General features: G+C 39.0%; 1 protein-coding gene across 4 annotated transcripts in view; it reads left to right on the top strand.

The window, feature by feature from the left end:
* Nucleotides 1-11,074, top strand: part of Slit2 (slit guidance ligand 2) — a 298,280-nt gene extending 287,206 nt beyond the window's left edge. For all 4 annotated transcript variants that reach the window (XM_048364637.1, XM_048364635.1, XM_048364636.1 and 1 more), the window contains 4 exons: nucleotides 1,756-1,910; nucleotides 6,855-7,143; nucleotides 7,344-7,555; nucleotides 9,041-11,074. In XM_048364637.1, coding sequence (XP_048220594.1) covers nucleotides 1,756-1,910; nucleotides 6,855-7,143; nucleotides 7,344-7,555; nucleotides 9,041-9,282 — 898 coding nt within the window. In that variant the 3' untranslated portion in view covers nucleotides 9,283-11,074. The remainder of the gene's footprint in view (nucleotides 1-1,755; nucleotides 1,911-6,854; nucleotides 7,144-7,343; nucleotides 7,556-9,040) is intronic.
* The last annotated feature ends 7,874 nt before the right edge of the window (nucleotides 11,075-18,948 follow it).

Here is an 18,948-nt window from a genome sequence, read left to right as displayed (position 1 = left end):
CCACAAGAGCAAAAAGCAATTGCCTTCCATTGTTATGTATATCTTTATTGTAATGCTTTAAAACTTCTAGTAACTTTAGTAACAAAAATAAGTTATATTTCTGCCAGACTTTAAAATTACCTTACATTTAATATTTTTAAATGAGCCAAGTTAAATTTCATCTTGGAGGAGATCCTAAAATCATATTGAATTACTTATTTATACACTGATGGCACTGGTACTCATGTTGATGGAAGTACTGGATATATATATAACTTGGCTCTGTTATACATGTTTATAAAAAGTATTTCATATAGATATCAAATTAATTATATAAAAGTACCATTTACCAAAAAAATAGAAGTGTATTAGAATTCCAGTAACTTTTCAAAGTTCACATATTTAATAAATGCAGGTCCAGGTTTCAAATCCAGATCTATCTGCCTTGAAAATTTCTACAATGATATTGTGATTCAGTATATCTCCTTAGAAAGGAGTAATATTTAAGACCAGCAGTGTTATGCAATGTTATTTTGTCAGTCTATATAATGTCCCAGTATGTTCATTGACAAATGTTCACAACCTCTGTTAGTCTGTCTTTTACCTGTACAGTGAAATGTGAACATATTACTGAAGCTGAACTGTGCACTAGTACCATGCTCTTCTTTGGTCCTATTTTATAAGTCCATTAACTTTTTGCCTGCAGTAATTCCACAATGAGGTTTGAAACCCCAAGTTAAAAATCATAAGTACCTATTAACAGACTGCACCAAACTTCATCTTTTTTCTCAGTCCTCCTTTTTCACTTATCTCCATTTCTTAAGCTTTTTGTTGTATCAATTTTATGCACTTTTTCTATATTTCCTCAGGGTATCTAAAAGGCAACTGTAAGAATTGTTAGTAGAAAAACCACTGGCGAATCACTGTCATTATGACTGTTAAGTGCCTATTTAACTTGCTCAGCCACTGAGCAGATTTCTTCCACAGCAGTATAACATAACTGGATATCACTTCACAGTGAGACCTCTCAGAAGAAAATGTACAAGAAGGAAAAAATAGATTATCTATTAATAAATTTGATAAAATGCAAAGATCCTATCAAGCTGCTGCTTATATTTGTGTGTGTGTTTGATGTCATAGGTCCTGATATAATGTCACAGGAGCAGAAGCCAGAAATCCTCTAGAGATTCTAGAATGTATTTGGCAAGGGTGAAGGTGTCATGTCTTTCTAATTCTATTTGGCATGATAGTCAATATCTTACTTAGTAAAAGGAACATTTAGAGCAATTTAAGAGCAAATGGCACCTGGCTACTCCAGAGGTAGAAATCAGGACAATCACAATCTGAGGCAGGTACAGGAATATCAAAAGGCTCTACTCTAAAACAAATAGTTAAAGGGTACTTAAAGGGCAGAGTACCTGCCTAGAAAATACAAAGAGGCCCTGGGTTCAAACTCCAGGGACCCCAAAAATAACTTAGTAAAAGCAAATGCATAAGTTTCTCTCTGTAACTTCTACACATTAAGTGAATTTAATCATAAATAAACCCAATCATGTTCAGCTATCTCACTAGGAAAAACTTGGTGTACAATTTCTGAGAACTTGAAATCTATTACCACCTTGTAAATACCCTTTTAATTAAAAATCAACTTCCTTAACATTAGTTACAACTTATCTTTTCCTAAATGAAACAGTGCTTATTAAAGTATTATTTTAATGATTATATTCTTTACTAAAAAGAACATGGAGGCCCCACTAAAGTGTTTTTCCATTGTAGTGTGGAGACAATCAATGATGGAAACTTCCATATTGTGGAGCTGCTTGCCCTGGATCAGAGTCTCTCCCTTTCTGTGGATGGAGGGAGCCCAAAAGTCATCACCAACTTGTCAAAACAGTCCACTCTGAATTTCGACTCTCCACTTTACGTAGGAGGTAAGCTCTCTCCTAGACACAATGCGCCACTCGAGTAATGAGTCTCATCATTGACAGATTCTGAAGGCATTGATGCCAGGTGCCATAATCAGTGAAAAATAGGTTATTGAAGCGAAACATTAAAAGGCTGCTTTGTACTCCTGGGTGTGAGTACAAATGTGTCATTGACATAGAGTAGGAAATGAATATTTCCTTTTGATCTGCCACATGACAAGTTATTTATGCATCATATTGGTTTTGATCTTATCGTCAGTTATCTTGTGTCATAGAAAAGGAAAAGTGGTTAGTGTCCAACCAAACAAAGAAGGAATATGATGCCAAAAGTTTGATGAACATTGCAGAGCCAGTGACCTCAACCAGTTCCATAGGAGGCAGATTCCGTCAGCTCAGCCCAACATTGTCATGCTGGAGTTTCTCTGAATAAATGAATTCTGCAAATTCACAGAGATCATGGGACAATTGTCAGTGAAACTTGGTAAATGAACGGAAGAATCAAACGATAGGTTATATCAGATGAACAGGAAGTAGTTCTGCTTGCCTAAGACGTTAGAGGGAATGAACTTGATAGAAGGTTAGGAAAGTAGGACTAGAAAAGGCAGATTAAAAACCCTGGACTTTACTTTTAAGCAATATGAAGGAAGATGAGGAAATGTAGAAGAGACATAGGACCAAATTCAAAGGAGCCAAAAATAAATACTGTATAGGACACACCTCGCACCCTATCTAGAGAAGCATGTAGTATAAACTCAGAGCTCTACAGCTCAGACCAAGGACCAAGACAGGAGACGATGCTGAATTCAGATGCACTGGATTAATTGGTCTTTAATTGAGCTGATAAAGTTAACTCAGGTTAGAAACAGGATGAGTTAGAATCCAGAGCTTCTGAGCAAGTCAATGCCCTTGAATTCTTTACCAGAACAAGTATTTTCCCTCACGTTATCCATTATAAAATACTAAGGTTAAGATACTATAGTTAACCATCAGAAGCCTTCTCCAAAATCATTATATAGAATTATTCTCTAAGTCCGGAGGACTTCAGCTTTTAATAACTTTGGTAGTAAAAAAAATTCAGCGTCTTAATCAATGTACTACTTTTTTAAACACAAGAGTTCAAAATTATTGGTTCAATTCGGTTGATATTTGTGACATACCTCCCAGACCCAAGGAAGTTAATGGAAGAATAGAGAATACAAAGTTGAGATGCTGAAAGAATAGGAAAAGGTCACGATGAAGCCATTGGGGGGAAAAAACATTGCACAGGTCCCTGTGGCTCATTCCTGTAATCTCAGTTAATTTTGCAGTGGTTATCATAAGAATCATGGTTCAAAAGTATCTCAGACAAAAATTTACAAGACCCAATCTTAACAAATAAGCATATCATATTTTGGTGCATATCTTATGGCAGTCCATATCTATTGTTGTTCCTGCTACATGAGAGGCCTTGATAGGAATTCTAGTCTGAAGCCAACATGGGCACAAACTCTAGAACTTATCTCAAAAGTTGCTAAAACAAAAATGTTCTAGGGTATGGTTCAACTGTTAAAAGACTGCCTAGCAAGCAAGAGGCATGAGTTGAAATCCCAGTACTGGGGGAATAAAAAGAAAGAAATGTTTGAAAGGAGGGAAGGAGGGACAAGGAAGAGCAATATAGTGATCAAAGTGAATTGCAGACATATGGAAACACAACTGTGAAACTCTTTTGATATGGGGTGGTGGTCATTTGGTGAATGAAACCCAGGATATTCCACTTTCTACATAGGATTTTTACTATTTGAACCATGCCTCCATCCCAGAAACCGCTTCCTTCAGGTAATCAATATATGATAACAGTAACACATCTCCCATCTACTCCCAGGAGAAAGGCAACTGCAGAGACATCTTTCCATCTTTGTGTAATTAAAATCTTATATACTGACCCTCCTCAGCAAGTAGGCTGATCCGTTTGCACCATGGGAATCACAACTATGAGTCCCATTTAACAACAACAAAGCCTTCCCTTGATGCTCTGCGAACAAGAAAGCAAGTCATAGTTGTAACTACTATATAAAAGAAAAGAGGTTGTTTTCTGTGCCCAACCAAGTGCTTCTTTTAATACCTTTGGAGATGTTCATCTGCAGAGGTATTAGCGATAAAAATGTTATTTTCACTTTTTAAATGTCTCCGAGGGACAGCGTCAAAGATTTTATAAAGCTTGCCAAAGTTGACAAAGCTATTACAGGGTAGACCTCATTTAAATCCAGGTCTGCCTGACTCCAGAGCATCATTTCACCGCTCATTTCTTAAAAACAACAACAAAAAACCTGAAAGTGAAGTGATCTAAGTGATGTGGCTTTTAGTTGTTCTTTCTGAACTCATCCTTCACTTGATTTTATGATGCTTTTATTAGAAACCATCTCACTGAATCTCTTAAAAACCTCTTCAGGATTTGGTACAATTTTTACTTTAATAAATACAGCCTGAGATTGTTTAGCTCTGAACAGTTTCATTTTTCAAAGAAGGAAAAAGAAAGAAGGGTTGAAGCTCCCCTATGAAAAATGCTAATTCTTCTGAGGATGGAGTGCTTAGCAAGAATACAGACAGTCCCTCAGTCCGTCTAGGCCTGGAGGAAGCCATCTTCATCCTTCCTCCCTGCTAGAAAACACATGGGGCCTGGGCTGGCTTCCTGCCCTTGTAGACTGTGGTCTCAAGGGTGATGCCAATTCTTTTTTTTTTTTATACAAGGAAACATAAAAATAGAGCTTTGAAGGACAAAAAGAAGAGAAACTGAGTCCATTTCCAAAGGAGGAGGGCCCAACGCTGATGCATTTTAGCACCTGGTCACTTACAGAAGTGTCCTCTGAGAAAATAGTCACTTGGTTTACCCACCCTTGCATTCTTAGTCACCCCTCATTTAGGCTTTCTGTAATATAACACAGCTTTTGTGGTTTTATGTATGATAGTTCAATCAAAACACTTCCTACCTACCTGAGAAGAAAAAGGAAGTCCAAGACCTAGATACAACAACAACAACATAAAAAAGAAAAACATTTCTACTCCTGTTTATCAACCAAAACCTGATACCTAAGCAAGCACACGAAGAGGTTGCCGTAGAATATGTCTTGACATGGATGTGGACCCAGGGGCCTTGGGTTCAATCCTAAGCATCAAATAAATAAATAGTTCTTGATTTGTATCCTATTAAAAGTCAAATGCATGAAAACCATACAACCATGTTCATTTACAAATTGCTGAAATCAAAGCAAGACCTCTTATAATTGGGAACTTTGGGAAAGAAAAGAGTACCTTCACTAATTGTCTCTCCCAGCTGGTGAACTGTGCAAGACTGTATTTAATTCTGACCCATACACATATGGGTACCCTACATCTATCACAAAGGCACTGTTCAAATTAGTTCTAGAAGAAGTACATTTGTCCCCTCTAAAGAAAGGACCATAAACACATGACATTAAATATCATGTGTTTATGGTGAGTGAACGTGATTTAGAAAAACTCCAGAGCAATGACCATCCCTAGAAATAACCAGTTGCATATCTTTGACTACCTCATATCACTACCTCATTTCCAAGGCCAGAGCAATGCTCACTAAAAGCCTATACAAGTGGAGCTTAAAGCCAAGATTTGTCATTGACTCTCTTTGCAAGTGTCCAAAGATCACCTTGCATCAGAGTCACCTGAGCTGTATTTTGTCATTCCTAATTCTGTACCTGCCTTCCCTCATGAGATACTGAATAAAAATCCGGGGGGAAAACCTTAGAAAAGAATGCAGTGTTTCATCCATTTATGAGAACATTGACCTCCAGAGTAGAGAAATGACTAGCCCAATTGTACTGAAAGCCAAAAACCAAAGACTTGACCTCTAACCTGAATTTGGTACATATTAGGATTTAAGAGACAGTAGAATGGGAAGACCCTGAGATCATTATGTCCCTAGCTTTATAAGCAAGTTCCTGGGAAGAGAGAGAACATTTGTCTTCCTAACCCAGAAACTGAATCCAGTCGCTTTGGGTCCAGGTTCAGCTGACACCTGAGCACTGTGGGAGACTCCAGGATTCTGAAGACCCCTAGCTCTCCCCTTCCCCCCCTTCACCCCACGATGACCTGGAAAGTTGCCTCATGCCGGATACCATTCAAGAACTATTTCAGGGTCTGGCTCGGGGCATGGAAAGATTCCTCGGTTTTGCCAAAATGAGAGTTACCAGATGACTGACACTAGTGGAATGTACATTCACCAAGATTGCAATTACTGTCTGTGAAGGAATTTCTTTTGTGTTCCTTGTTTATTTGGGGATATGAAGCCTTTGCTCTCAGTAGCAGGCAAAAAGTCCTGATGTCGATGAGGTGCTGTGCTGATAAGCTGCAGGACTGAGCTTGTCAAGCCCTGACATCCTCGCTTCAGCTGGAACGTTGCCTCTGGTGACTTGCTTAAATTAGAATTTGGCAGAGCCAGGATGAAGCCTGGGAGGCTCCACATTCACCCTCTGAAACTTCGTGGCCCAAAGATTGGGTTCAGGATCAAAGAGGTTTGTCTCATCATCCAAAGTGTCACCTGGTAGAACTTGTGAGAGGATTGCATTGCTTTGTGGAACTCTTGGCTCCCTGAAAATACGTAATGTCTGGTATAGGGGACTCTACAGTAGAGGAAACTCCCATCTCCCTCAGTCTAGCTTCTAAATTTTATATATGTATTTGTCTTAGTGAAGTTTTGTTGGAAACAAATGCTAAAAATAGATTGACCACCAGTTAATTAGTTACTTTCATTCTGCATTAGAAATACCTGAATGATCTTCCAGAAACTAAAACAATAAACAATACACATGTCTTTTTCAACCCAGGACCCTTGCTAAATGTCCCAACTTAGGGGACCTGAGGTAAGGTCCCGAGCATCTGTGTCGCCAATAGATGAAACCCCCCGAGTCTGACCTCTCCCGTGGGCTCTGTCGGCAGGCATGCCTGGGAAGAACAATGTGGCATCTCTACGCCAGGCCCCTGGACAGAATGGTACCAGCTTCCATGGCTGCATCCGGAATCTTTACATCAACAGTGAGCTACAGGACTTCCAGAAGGTTCCCATGCAAACAGGCATTCTGCCCGGCTGTGAGCCATGTCACAAGAAAGTGTGCGCCCATGGTACATGCCAGCCGGGCAGCCAGTCAGGCTTTACGTGTGAATGTGAGGAAGGCTGGATGGGACCCCTCTGCGACCAGAGGACCAATGATCCCTGTCTTGGAAACAAGTAAGTTCGGTTTGCTTGGTCCTTGTACACCTATGATCAACCCCCGAAGGAAATGGAAGAAATGAGGTCAGGTAGAAGGAAAGATGGCAGTGAAGAACTCAGCTCCCGGGTGTTCTTTCTCTTTTCAGTCAGCCATCTTCCATTCTTTCGTGGTGATCTCCATCCATTCTCAGGACCTGTTCCTTCCCGTTCCCCTGCAGGTGTGTGCATGGCACTTGCTTGCCCATCAATGCCTTCTCCTACAGCTGTAAGTGCCTGGAGGGCCATGGAGGCGTCCTCTGCGATGAAGAGGAGGATCTCTTTAACCCCTGCCAGACCATCAAGTGCAAGCATGGCAAGTGCAGACTCTCGGGCCTTGGACAGCCCTACTGTGAATGCACCAGTGGCTACACCGGGGACAGTTGTGACCGAGGTAGGCCAGCCCAGCAAGGTACCTTCTTCTCCTTGCAAAGCAGGAAGGGTACAAAACCTTGATACAAAAATATGTACAGGGTGGGAGAAACAGGGAAAGGTGGGATGAGGCATGAAAATACCAAGCTTCCATAACACTTGTAACTAGAGCTGTTGCTTTATTTTTAAGTTCATTAGGAAGGTACCCTACACCCCCATTATGAGATGTTCCTCAGCCTCTAGATGGCTTCTCACACAATTGGGTTTGCAATAAATAGTCTCCATTTGACATAGACTTTGCTCATCTACTAGCTTTATGCCAGTTCTAACCAACAGATTCTGGGGAGAAGGATGAGGAATTGCCCATGAAGTGATAGCTTACATTGAGTCATTTGAATATTGAATAAGTTATTATCTAATACTACCCCAGATGGAGGAATGGGTTTATCAACAGAAATGATTGCCCTGAAATTCTCTTCTCCACCCCTCCCCGCCTTTTATCTTCAGATTGGCCTGGGGCTAGTTTAAGGAAATTACAAGAATTCAATGGAAGGGGCACATTCCAAGAGCTCCATGACAAGAAATCAGCAAGTAGTGGAGTGGGGAGTTTCAGTAGTAGACTTAGGATGCATTCATCTCAGAGATGAGGAGACTCCTATCTCCTGACAAGCTTAGTGCAGAAGGTCACATCCTTACACCTACAGCCAGGGTTTCCACTGGTATCCTTCAAACACCAGCCACATCTACAGCCAATCACAGTCCCCACAGGGCTCCGGGGCTCCCCCTTCTTTCCCTGTGCTTCTCATTGATAAACACCAGTGATTTATCTTCTTACTCAGAAAATTTGATTGATCATGTCACAGCATGCATGTGAGAAGGATAGAAACAGGCCAGATTTTTCCCCCACTCCTTTTTCCTTTGTTTTGAGGATCCGAACTCACCTGCCCTTCAGCTAGTATGGTCTTTCTTTTGCACACCTGAAGAAAGATACCAGATGGCCACACCTGTGGAAGCTTTAATAGATGTCTCTTTTTTTAAACTACTTCATAAAGAGGGTAATTTATGAAGTTAGGTTAGGGGAACGTTACTTGTATTAAGTAACAAATTGGACAATATTGAACTCCAGCTCTAATAAATTAAATTCCATCCTTTCTGAAACTGTTTCCCATGGTAAACAAAACCAGCTGTTGTTAGTAGTGTAAAAACAGAAGATGCGTATCCCCCAACCCCTCCTCCTCCTCCTTCTTTTTCGCAATAAAGGAAAAAGATTTAGGAATCCAATTTTCTTGTCAGTGCAATCTGATTGTATTTATAGTCTACATATATGGCATTCACTTTGCTGAAAATAAAGACCCCAAAGAAGTATTTGTCAAGAAACTTGCCAGCCTATAAAGTATAATATGAGCATAACGCTAAAAATAACAGTCATAAAAGAAAATCACAGACAAGACCCTCTGGGTGAAGATGTGGACTCTTACAATGCTTGGCCTTTCTTGTTGTTTTCTAGAAATCTCTTGTCGAGGGGAGCGGATCAGAGATTACTACCAAAAGCAACAGGGCTATGCTGCCTGTCAAACAACAAAGAAGGTCTCTCGCTTGGAATGTAAAGGCGGCTGTGCTGGCGGGCAATGCTGTGGACCTCTTAGGAGCAAGAGACGGAAATACTCCTTCGAATGCACGGATGGCTCTTCCTTCGTGGATGAAGTGGAGAAGGTGGTGAAGTGCGGGTGTATGAGGTGCATGTCTTAAATAGTGTCCCGGGCAGCCCCTCAGTCTCTGGAGAAGGTTGTATACTTCTTGACCATGTTGGACTAATTCATGCTTCCTAGTGGAAATGTTTGAATTATATTGTAAAATACAGAACAGACTTATTTTTATTACAAGATTAAAGACTTTTTTTCTGCATTTGGAAAAAAAAATAATAATAAATTACGCTGGAACTCAAGCTTCCCCAATGCTGGAGAAGTCTGAAGAAAGTTATACTTGGAAGCCTAAGCAACCATGATGAGAACTATGGTAGCATGTCCATGTTTGGAACATGCGAAGACTAGCAGAAGCACATACAAGAGACTGACAGCTATGGTGCACTGAAATTGCCCAGAGCATAAAACCTGTGTCCCCTTATTTACATCCATCCATGCAGTTCACAAGGACACATCAAGCACATGCGTATGAATGACAGTGCCAGGCAGGGGAATGGAACATCAGAATGCATCACTAGAACAAAGGGATAAGACATATTTCATGCAAAACACGAAACATCCCAAAGCTTTGAGTTCCATTCACAAGATGAAATGGGAGAGAGGATACATTTAACCTTCGTTTTCACATGTCAGCAGAAAGCAGCACACAAAAGTGTTTATCTACCATTTTCCAGTATTAATTTTTTGTAATATAAATGATAAAGGAGATAATAAAGAACCAATAGATTATTGATAAATAAATTAGTAATAATATGAATTTGGGGTGGTTTCTATGAATTCTAAACAGCCCTATTCAGTATTCAGTTTCAATGAGGAATATTTATTGTATCAAAGTACACTGTACTTAACGTTGTAGGTCATCCTTTTGCTGTTTCTCAATGCTTTAATATATATTAATTTATAATTATCCTGATATTTTTGTACATTTTTAAAACTTAAAATCAGGAATTTTTTGTTTGTTTGGCAATAGAGCTAACATAGGGTGTTATGGTGTCATCTTGAGACAAATATATGATCTATTTGTTGTCTTTGACATTTGACCTCTGGCATCACCTACAAAAGGGACCTCATTTGGAACACCTGCAGAGGTGTATGCAAAGTCTAAAGGGAGAAAATACTCATTGGCATGTGAAATCTGATTGTGACATAGTGATGTGTGTGGAAGGAAGAAGTGTCCATGGACACATCCCCACGGAAAATAAATGATCTGTAGCACTCAAGCCTAGAAAGTAGACCCTTTACAAATTAATATTTCCTTGACTATATTTTCCCCTTTATGGGGGAGGGTGGTGAAAACAATGACAGTTATTTCAAAAACTGTAATTTTTTCCAAACAATAAAGTTCCTTTGTTACCTTAATGCTCCCATGTTAACGTTTGCTGCTAAATTACCATGTAGAAATGATTGTTTGTAGTGCACTGTGCTCTTCCTTCATTAAAATCCCAGGGTGCCCTGTGGGGGGTGGGGGAGATGTTCTTTTTCCCCCAACCAACCTTTCTTAAAAATTTTTTCACAAAAAAATTAGATGTACATGTATAATTTAGTGTGATTTTTCTTCCTCCAGACTAATATCAGTTACACTACTGATGTTTGTAAATTAAACAGATATTTACTTCATTAACAGCTTGGTGGTTTTCTTAGAAATTGTGTAATGTTTACAGGCCCAGCCTTAAGAACATGTTCCTCAGTGACACAGAAAGAAAAAGAAAGATGACCTGTACTGTTGGCTGTCAGAGATTGGATTGAGATGAATGTAGTGTCACACCTGGAGACTTTTGAATGTCCACCTAAAAGATATGGATAAAATTGTATATTCTTTACTAAGATATTCAATTACTTTACTCTCCTCTATACATGCATACACACACACACACACACACACACACACACACACAAATCCTTTCAAATGAAATATAAATAAGAAAAAGTGTTTTTCTTCATGTATTATTATTTTCTCTTTCAGTTTGAACCAGATCATCCAGACCTGGTAGATATTCAGATGGAGTAAGCAACATTGGCTGGGTAAAATATAAATACTCAGCCACGATTATAAGATCTATTCATATCTCTTCATAAGAAAAAAAAATCATGCATCTGTGCTCCCCCAAACAACACTCATATACTATCTCTCCCACAGATGTGGGCATCCAATCATTTATTCATTCTTGTCTACAATGTCTTCACTTAGATTATATAAATATTCTATAACCATTTATGAAACATTTATGTATTCCTCTTGGTTGCTTCTTTTCTTGAAGGGTTTTGAATCATTCATTAATCAAAGAAACAGCTGCAAAGATAACATGTTTTAGATTTGTTATAGATGCACAATATTTTAATGGCACGTATTTTTGATGGCTTATTAGATTCCAGATACCATGCTAAGAGTTTTCTGTGAAATATCACATTCATCTTTATCAATGGATGAAATTACTGGGCTCTCTATTTTATACTGGTATCAAATGCTTGAAAAAAACAGTAGAACTCCATCATGGGCTATTCAGACCAAATGGTCTACATTCTAAACTACAGGCAATAAATAGCTCAGTAACCATTTGTTTAACCCCTTCTTCTATTGGAAAAATGTTAATCCATGGAAGCTTGTTTCTACTAAACAGTACTTTTTTCTATATTGATCATGAGCATTTAAGTAACGTAGATTAGAGATCTTACTTTCCTGTTGCTTTTCAAGAGATTAAAAAAAGTGAAGTCGTGATAGTTTCCACATCGTATTTTTCTTCCTTCATGATAAAGTATAATTATGTTTCCCTGGTATTGAAACATTGAGTGAGTTTCATCATGGATGACTAGGCTTGTGATGAGATGCCTTCAGTGACCGAGCTCTGTATTGAGAAAATGCCAGTAGCCACATAATCACTACGCAAATGAGACTAATTAAGAGCAATTATTCATGTTATACCTGGCTTCTTATAAGGCTTTGACTCCCGAATTTCTCCAAAGAGAAAACCATTGGCTTGCTTTTATAACAGAATTCAATTTTTGAAAGTTCCCGTTTGGAATCAAAGCTACTACAGGAGAATAAATCCATTTGTAATCTGGAAAATGAAGTTCTGAAATGTCCTTAATGTGTTTGTTTTTTAAATCCTTCATGTGTGAGGCACCAAGAGAAACTGGAATGGGAGCTGGATATGTATTCATTGAATAATAACCACCTTCATCCAAGTTTAAATCACAGACTTCCTGAAGTTATTTCTAAACAACGATAGACTAACCCTTATTTTAGAACTGCTCTAGGCATTTTGTTTTCTGGTAGAGGATGTGCTTTCTCAGCAGCAATTGCTCCTGGAGCAATGATTAAAAGACTTGCAATCGATTCAGGGCATACGGATCTCAAGCTTTATGGTGTCATCTGCCTCATGTAGTGACCATTATTTCAAAAGTAATATTGGTAAAAATACAGAAGCTATAAAAAGTGTATGAAGTTTTATGTAAAGCTTTATATAAAGCTTAAAAAGCGATATAAAATATAGAAACTGTTTTCATTTCAAGTCCTTTCCATGTATTCTCAAGTCATTTAACAACAGATTTTTAGTACCTATCTCTATAAAATGAAGGAATTATGCCAAATAGCTGGTATAGTTTCAGATGAAATAGACAACAGCGCCATGTTGGAGCTCACACTTGATGCACTTGGGGCTGAATTGAAATGGGTAATAGAGGATCCATAGTGATGAAACTAATACAGAATTCTGACTTTGAAAACGAAAGACCCTTTAAGGAAATTATGGTATAGTAGAACTCAAAAGCAAGGAATTCAGTCAAATTATGCATCAAGAGGTTTGCAAGGCTGTGTGAGGAAGTGATCTTTTGGCCAAGTTACGAAGAATACTGAGTAAATTTGAGGGGGATACAAGTGGAAACTAATGATCCACACATGGACCTGCTTGTGTGTTGAACTGAGGAGTGAAAGAAATCAGTGTGTCTACACTTGCTTAATGTATGTAAACCAACTGTAGTTCCCTTCGGTCTTTTACCATTCTCTGCATGATCAGGACACAACTGGCTCATACTTAGCTACTCAAGAGGCTGAGGATAATAGTTCTTCAAAGTCAACCTGGGCAGGAAAGATCATTAGAATCACATCTCCAATGAACCAGAAAGAAAAAACTTAGAGGTGGAATTGTGCCTCAAGTGGTAGAGTGTCAGCCTTGGAGTGAAAAACCTAAGGAAGAGTTGCCCCAAGTTTAAGCCCCTTAATCAGGATCAAAAATGAAAGAAGGAAGAAAGGAAGAAGAAAGAAAACAGAGGATACAGAACACCTCTGTGAATGTAGTAGACCGTAGTTTTCTTCAAGCATCTCTGAGAGGGCTTCCAAAATGACACACAAAAAGATTTCCATTTTCAAATAGCAGTGAGCCATCTAGACTTTATGTAGTTCCCCTCAAATTCCAAACAAAATCCTTCTGAAAACATAGAAAATATTAATACTCATGCTAGCATCCAAAAGTAAGAATGAGATTATTTTCAGAATCTCACAGCAATGCTTATGAGAAAGGCTGCTGAGGCCTAAATGAGAGGAAATGCTGTTGCCAGTCTGCTTTTCCTTCGTTATGTTTATTTCAAGGCCAGATACTTCGGCATGAGTCCAATTGAAACACATGAGAAAATACCTGTACAATAGACTCAATGTCGGCTGGACATGGTTGGCTTCTGTAATTCTAGCTACTTAAGAGACATAAGATGATTACAGTCTAATGCTTGTCCCCTGGGAAAACCACTAGACTTTTGGAAAAATAACTAAAGCTAGAGTTATGGTGCATGTGGTAGAATGCCAGCCTGATGAATGTGAATCCCTGAGCTCAAATCACATACAAAAATAATGGTGTCCTTCTAAAGCTGAGTTTTGTGTACTTCATGGTGATGGCACCCTTCTAGAAATACCATAGAAATTCACAAATGCTGGTCTGGAATTCCCACCCTTCCACCCTCGAACCCATGGTCCACTCTAGGAATGAACCACTATATTCCTCTAGATCATAGACAAATATGTTGAATCCACCTGCAGGACAAACCCCAAACTCTTTGTTCTGATATTCTAGTCTTATAATCAGCTCTTCATATGTACTCCTAGAATGACAAATGTCAGAAAAGGGTATTTTAAAAACATTTATAGACTGGATATCTAAACGATAAGAAAACAATATGGAGATTCCTCAAAAGATTAAAAGTAGTATTACCCTATGATCCAGCAATTCCCTACCTGGGTATTTACCCAAAAGATACAAACTGGGATACACTAAGGCCAACACACAACCATATTCATTGCAGCCCTATTCACTATAGCCAAGGTATGGAATAAGCCTGAAAGAACCTTGGTGGATGAATGAATCAAGAGAATATAGTTGGGCTGGGAATGTGGCTTAGTGGTAGAGTGCTTGCCTAGCATGCATAAAGCTCTGGGTTCCATTCCTCAGGACCACATAGACAGAAAAAGCCAGATGTGGTGCTGTGGGTAGAGTGGTAGAACGCTAGCCATGAGCACAGAGAAGTTCAGGGACATCGCCCAGGCCCTGAGTCCAAGCTCCCTGACTGGACACACACACACACACACACACACACACACACACACACACACACACCACAGAGAGAGAGAGAATTTGGTATACACACAATGGAATTTTACTCATGGATTAGAAAGAATAATACTGTACATTTGTACAGAAATGGAAAGACCTGGAAAAAATTATGTGAAGTAATTCAGGCCCAGAAACACAAAGGATGAATGTTTTCCCTTATATGTTCAAGCTTATAAACTTATAAGTAAATACAATAGGTGGTATGTAAATGCATACCAACGTATTAACTGAAATACAGTCTGTTTAAGGGGAAACTCAAATTAGTATAATTCCTTAGAAAGGCAAGGGTAAAGTTCAGAAAACTGAAACACCAAGCCTGCACTAGAGAGGAGTGGTGTGGGGTCAAAGAGAAAGGGGTCCATGAATGGAGCAGGCAAAGGGGGAGACTGCAGTCAAGAATCCCATGTATATCCTAGAAAATTGCAAGGGGATGGGTCAGAATTCAGAAAGGGTGACATTGACCAAGATATACCAAGGTATGTATTTGTAAACTGCTTTTAAATGGCAACTCCTTTGTTCAACTACTAAAGACAATTTTTTAAAAATTCAAGTAACAAAATTTAAAAAATATATACATAGAGATAGGAGTTGAAGCCAAGAAACTAAGCTTAGGTAAGCTAATTCATAAACAAATCAGAATAAACTTGACCAGAGTAGCATCTAGCTTTAGATAAAATTAACATTTTCAGAATTAATGGTTGCTAAATAGAGGAAAACAGAAGAATAGTTTTGTAAGGTTGATAAGATATTAGCACGATAGCCAAAAGTTAAAACGAATAGGCTGGTTTCTTAATAGTTCTAAGATAAAAAAAAAATATCAAAAAGTTTACTGAAAAGTGGTTGGGATCAGTAGGTTGACATTCAGTGAGCCCGTAAGTGTTATTAGCTATAGTCATAAATATGAGAGACAAACTCTGGAGATACATTCTGGAAAGAATACTGAGGTCAGTACTGGAAGAACAAGGTCAGAGTGGATCTTCAATTACATGGTAGCGTGGGTGAAGCAAGATGATGCCGGAGGAAAAGAAGTCACAGTCCTCCAGATTAAAGAGAGTGATTTATTTGCAAGAAACCTTTTCACAGTAGAATGCTGCTCCATGCTGTTACCTTCCTCTTCCTTGTAAAATAGAACCTACAAGACATAACATTGTCCAGAGCTGTAAAATTTAACTCATTAGAGGCATGACCCTCTTGCCTTTGGAGCTAGCTTTATCTTTCTATCAATATGCAGGTGGCTGAATTTAGATTCCAAAGAAAATGGAAGGAAAAATAAAAAGCATACCCACAAGACCAGAAAGCGAGAGAAATAGCCACAGAGACAGTTGTCTAGAGAAACCTACTGTCATTAATCTTACTCTCCCTTTGTGAAGTGGCTAGAATTATTGTCATTGGTTTTCTACCTAGATGGTGGCAGAGAGATTAAGTGACTTGCCCAAGGTCACACCATCCAGGCCTCTTGACTCAACTCATAATGCAATATTGATTTTGCTGGAATTGATAGGCAAACTCTGTGAATGGCCTCATGAGGTGATTCTGGAGGAATAAGAAATTCTCAAGGACAATACGTTTGCCTTTGAAAAACTATGCTTAGGCATAACACATATTTCCCAAACCAAATAAAAAAATAAAATGTTCCTAAAAATTCTCATTTGATAAAGAGAAATAGCTAGTACTTTTAATTGATATATTTTTATCTTTTTTCTTTTTCTCCTTCCAGTAACTGAAGCTGAAGGGATATGATAGTTTTACACAAATGTTCAGGAGTTGTCACCATTGTGGTCAGCTGTGTCTTGACTGAGTGGGCTTAGTGCAACTGGATTTGGCTGCTAAGAGTCACAAGAATGCCCTGGATTTGTTGTATCAGGAGGTCACCTCCTTGGATACATTCCAGGCCACAAGATATTCTTTGTAAAGAAAAACAAAACAAAATGACACGGGAAAGAAAGAAAAGGAAAAAAAAAAACACTAGAGAAGGATTTCTATTTCAATGAGCATGTCTGATAAAGTCTATCCCCCATCTCGGAGGCCTGCTTTGTCACCAGGAGACACACGCACATCTGTGTACTCTCAATCTTGCAGTGACTTGACCCAGCATTGTCTGTGCACAACATTACCATTCAATTACCTCCACCACCAATTCTTACTTTCGATTACATCTACACATTGATTTTTTTTCTTCCTATTATTCCTATGTTAGCCACAAGTCTTCTCTTCTGATGCTTGTCAACTCCTTTTTGGAGCTGTGAAATGAGCAGGAACACACCGCCGACTGACACGCACAATACCCAGTTTGATTAGGAAATAAATCTCTTATCATTTGGCAAGAAGCAAGTGTGATGGCCTAGCAATTCAGAGAATGAAGTGGAAATCTTTGTATGTCTCCTCGTTTAATCTTACTTTCCATTGTCCTCTTCCTTGTAAATGCTTTCTTATTTTAGAAAAATAAACATAGTATTACACCAACAGGAAACAAGTCTAAGAATGAGAAGTGGGAAAATAATGGTTCTCATTCATGCTGCCATTTTAGCAAGCCCAAGAGGCCCAGTGAGTTCAACTGAGCCGCACCGAGACTATATCTTTCAGACTCTGCTGCATACAAGAATGAGCATGCAAGTGAGCATATGCAAGTGAGCACACACACAAAAGTAAAGTAGATACGTAGAAGTAAAGGTAAAAATCAAGTTTCCCAAAGAATTAACTGAAGTCCAAATTTTAAAAAGTAATCATTGCAGCTCTGTGTACTACAGTTGTTTTTGACTGATTTTGATTGCCTTGAATCCTCAATCTCAGTGCACGGAATACCATTTTCAATTACCCATGAGCGTACAATATGGAGCCCGACGATAGTTTCCATGTAATGGAGAAAACCATCACACTGGAAATACCTCCATAGGCTTGAGAGAGGAAGGAGCTTAGTGTCCCTGGTTATTTTTGTTCTCACTGCAGTGATGCTGTCATGTTTAGATTACTATGCAATGAAAGTGTGTGTGCACGCCCATCCTCACCATGTCCTAGCCAAGCTCCTATGGACCTTATGAAAAAACTATAAAAATCACTTATAAACTGAAAGACGTACCCTGCCAGCAGCTAGCCCCACTCAGACTTCTTTGGAATTGCTTAGCTATAAAGAAACATCCTATTCAAGGTCACACACCTTTCTCAGAACTGACCACATATGAAAACTGGAATGTTTTGGAGGAACAAAGGCCCCTCTCCTTTGCCCCAGTGTTGGAACTGTAAGAAGACATCTCAGCTCCAGATATTCCTAGAGAACAATTTGCACTTTTTTTTTTCCTTCTGCTCAAATTCCTTTCTCCTTCATCCACGACTGATAACCTAAGCCTCCTCCCTTCCCCTTATAAATCTTCGGCATATAATGTCATCTTCCATGGAACACAGCCTGAAACATTCGTGTGTCACCCGCGCTGTGGTGCGCAGAAGGCATCGATGGAATGACCTTTGGAGAATCAGCAAAAGCACACACTTACCTCTCAGGGGAAGCAGGGTTTTAATGAGTAGTATTTGTAAAGTAAGATGCAATGGCAGAGCTACTGCCTTCCTGGATCCCACATGCCTACTACTGTAGAACATTCTAGTTTCTAGAAAGTTTCTTCTTGGTTTTCATTTACCTTGACACACATGAGAGAGACAGACATGAGATCACAAGCCTCACATTCTTCAAACGGTTCTCCAACTTGCTTTCTTACAGATTTATATATACACACACACACACACACACACACGCACACACACTTTCTCACTTTTCGTCTTCCGTTAAGGTCTCCACTACATGGTACCTGACTTCAATCAGAGCAAGCAATCCAAACACCACATTGGACCCAGCCATGAAACTCACACCATGATTCAGCAGCTACACGTTCCGTTCAATGGTCGTTCAACTCAGAAGACACTACACAATGACAAGGATACTAAAGGTGAGGGCTGCTAGAGTCACCCTGGGAACTGACTCTTATAAACTGTGTATAGGACAAAGGTTATCTGTGCACATGGAAAATGCCAAAGGAGCCAATAGTCAGCAGCTGAGGACCAAACTCTAAAGAGCTAGACGTTTGGTATCTTCCTATATACCATATAGATTCAGATCATTACTATTT

The sequence above is a fragment of the Perognathus longimembris genome, chromosome 16 (assembly GCF_023159225.1).
Source record: "Perognathus longimembris pacificus isolate PPM17 chromosome 16, ASM2315922v1, whole genome shotgun sequence".
In the NCBI taxonomy this organism is placed as follows: Eukaryota; Metazoa; Chordata; class Mammalia; order Rodentia; family Heteromyidae; genus Perognathus; species Perognathus longimembris.
Note: the sequence above shows the minus strand (reverse complement) of the source record. Positions and strands in the feature narration are given on the sequence as shown.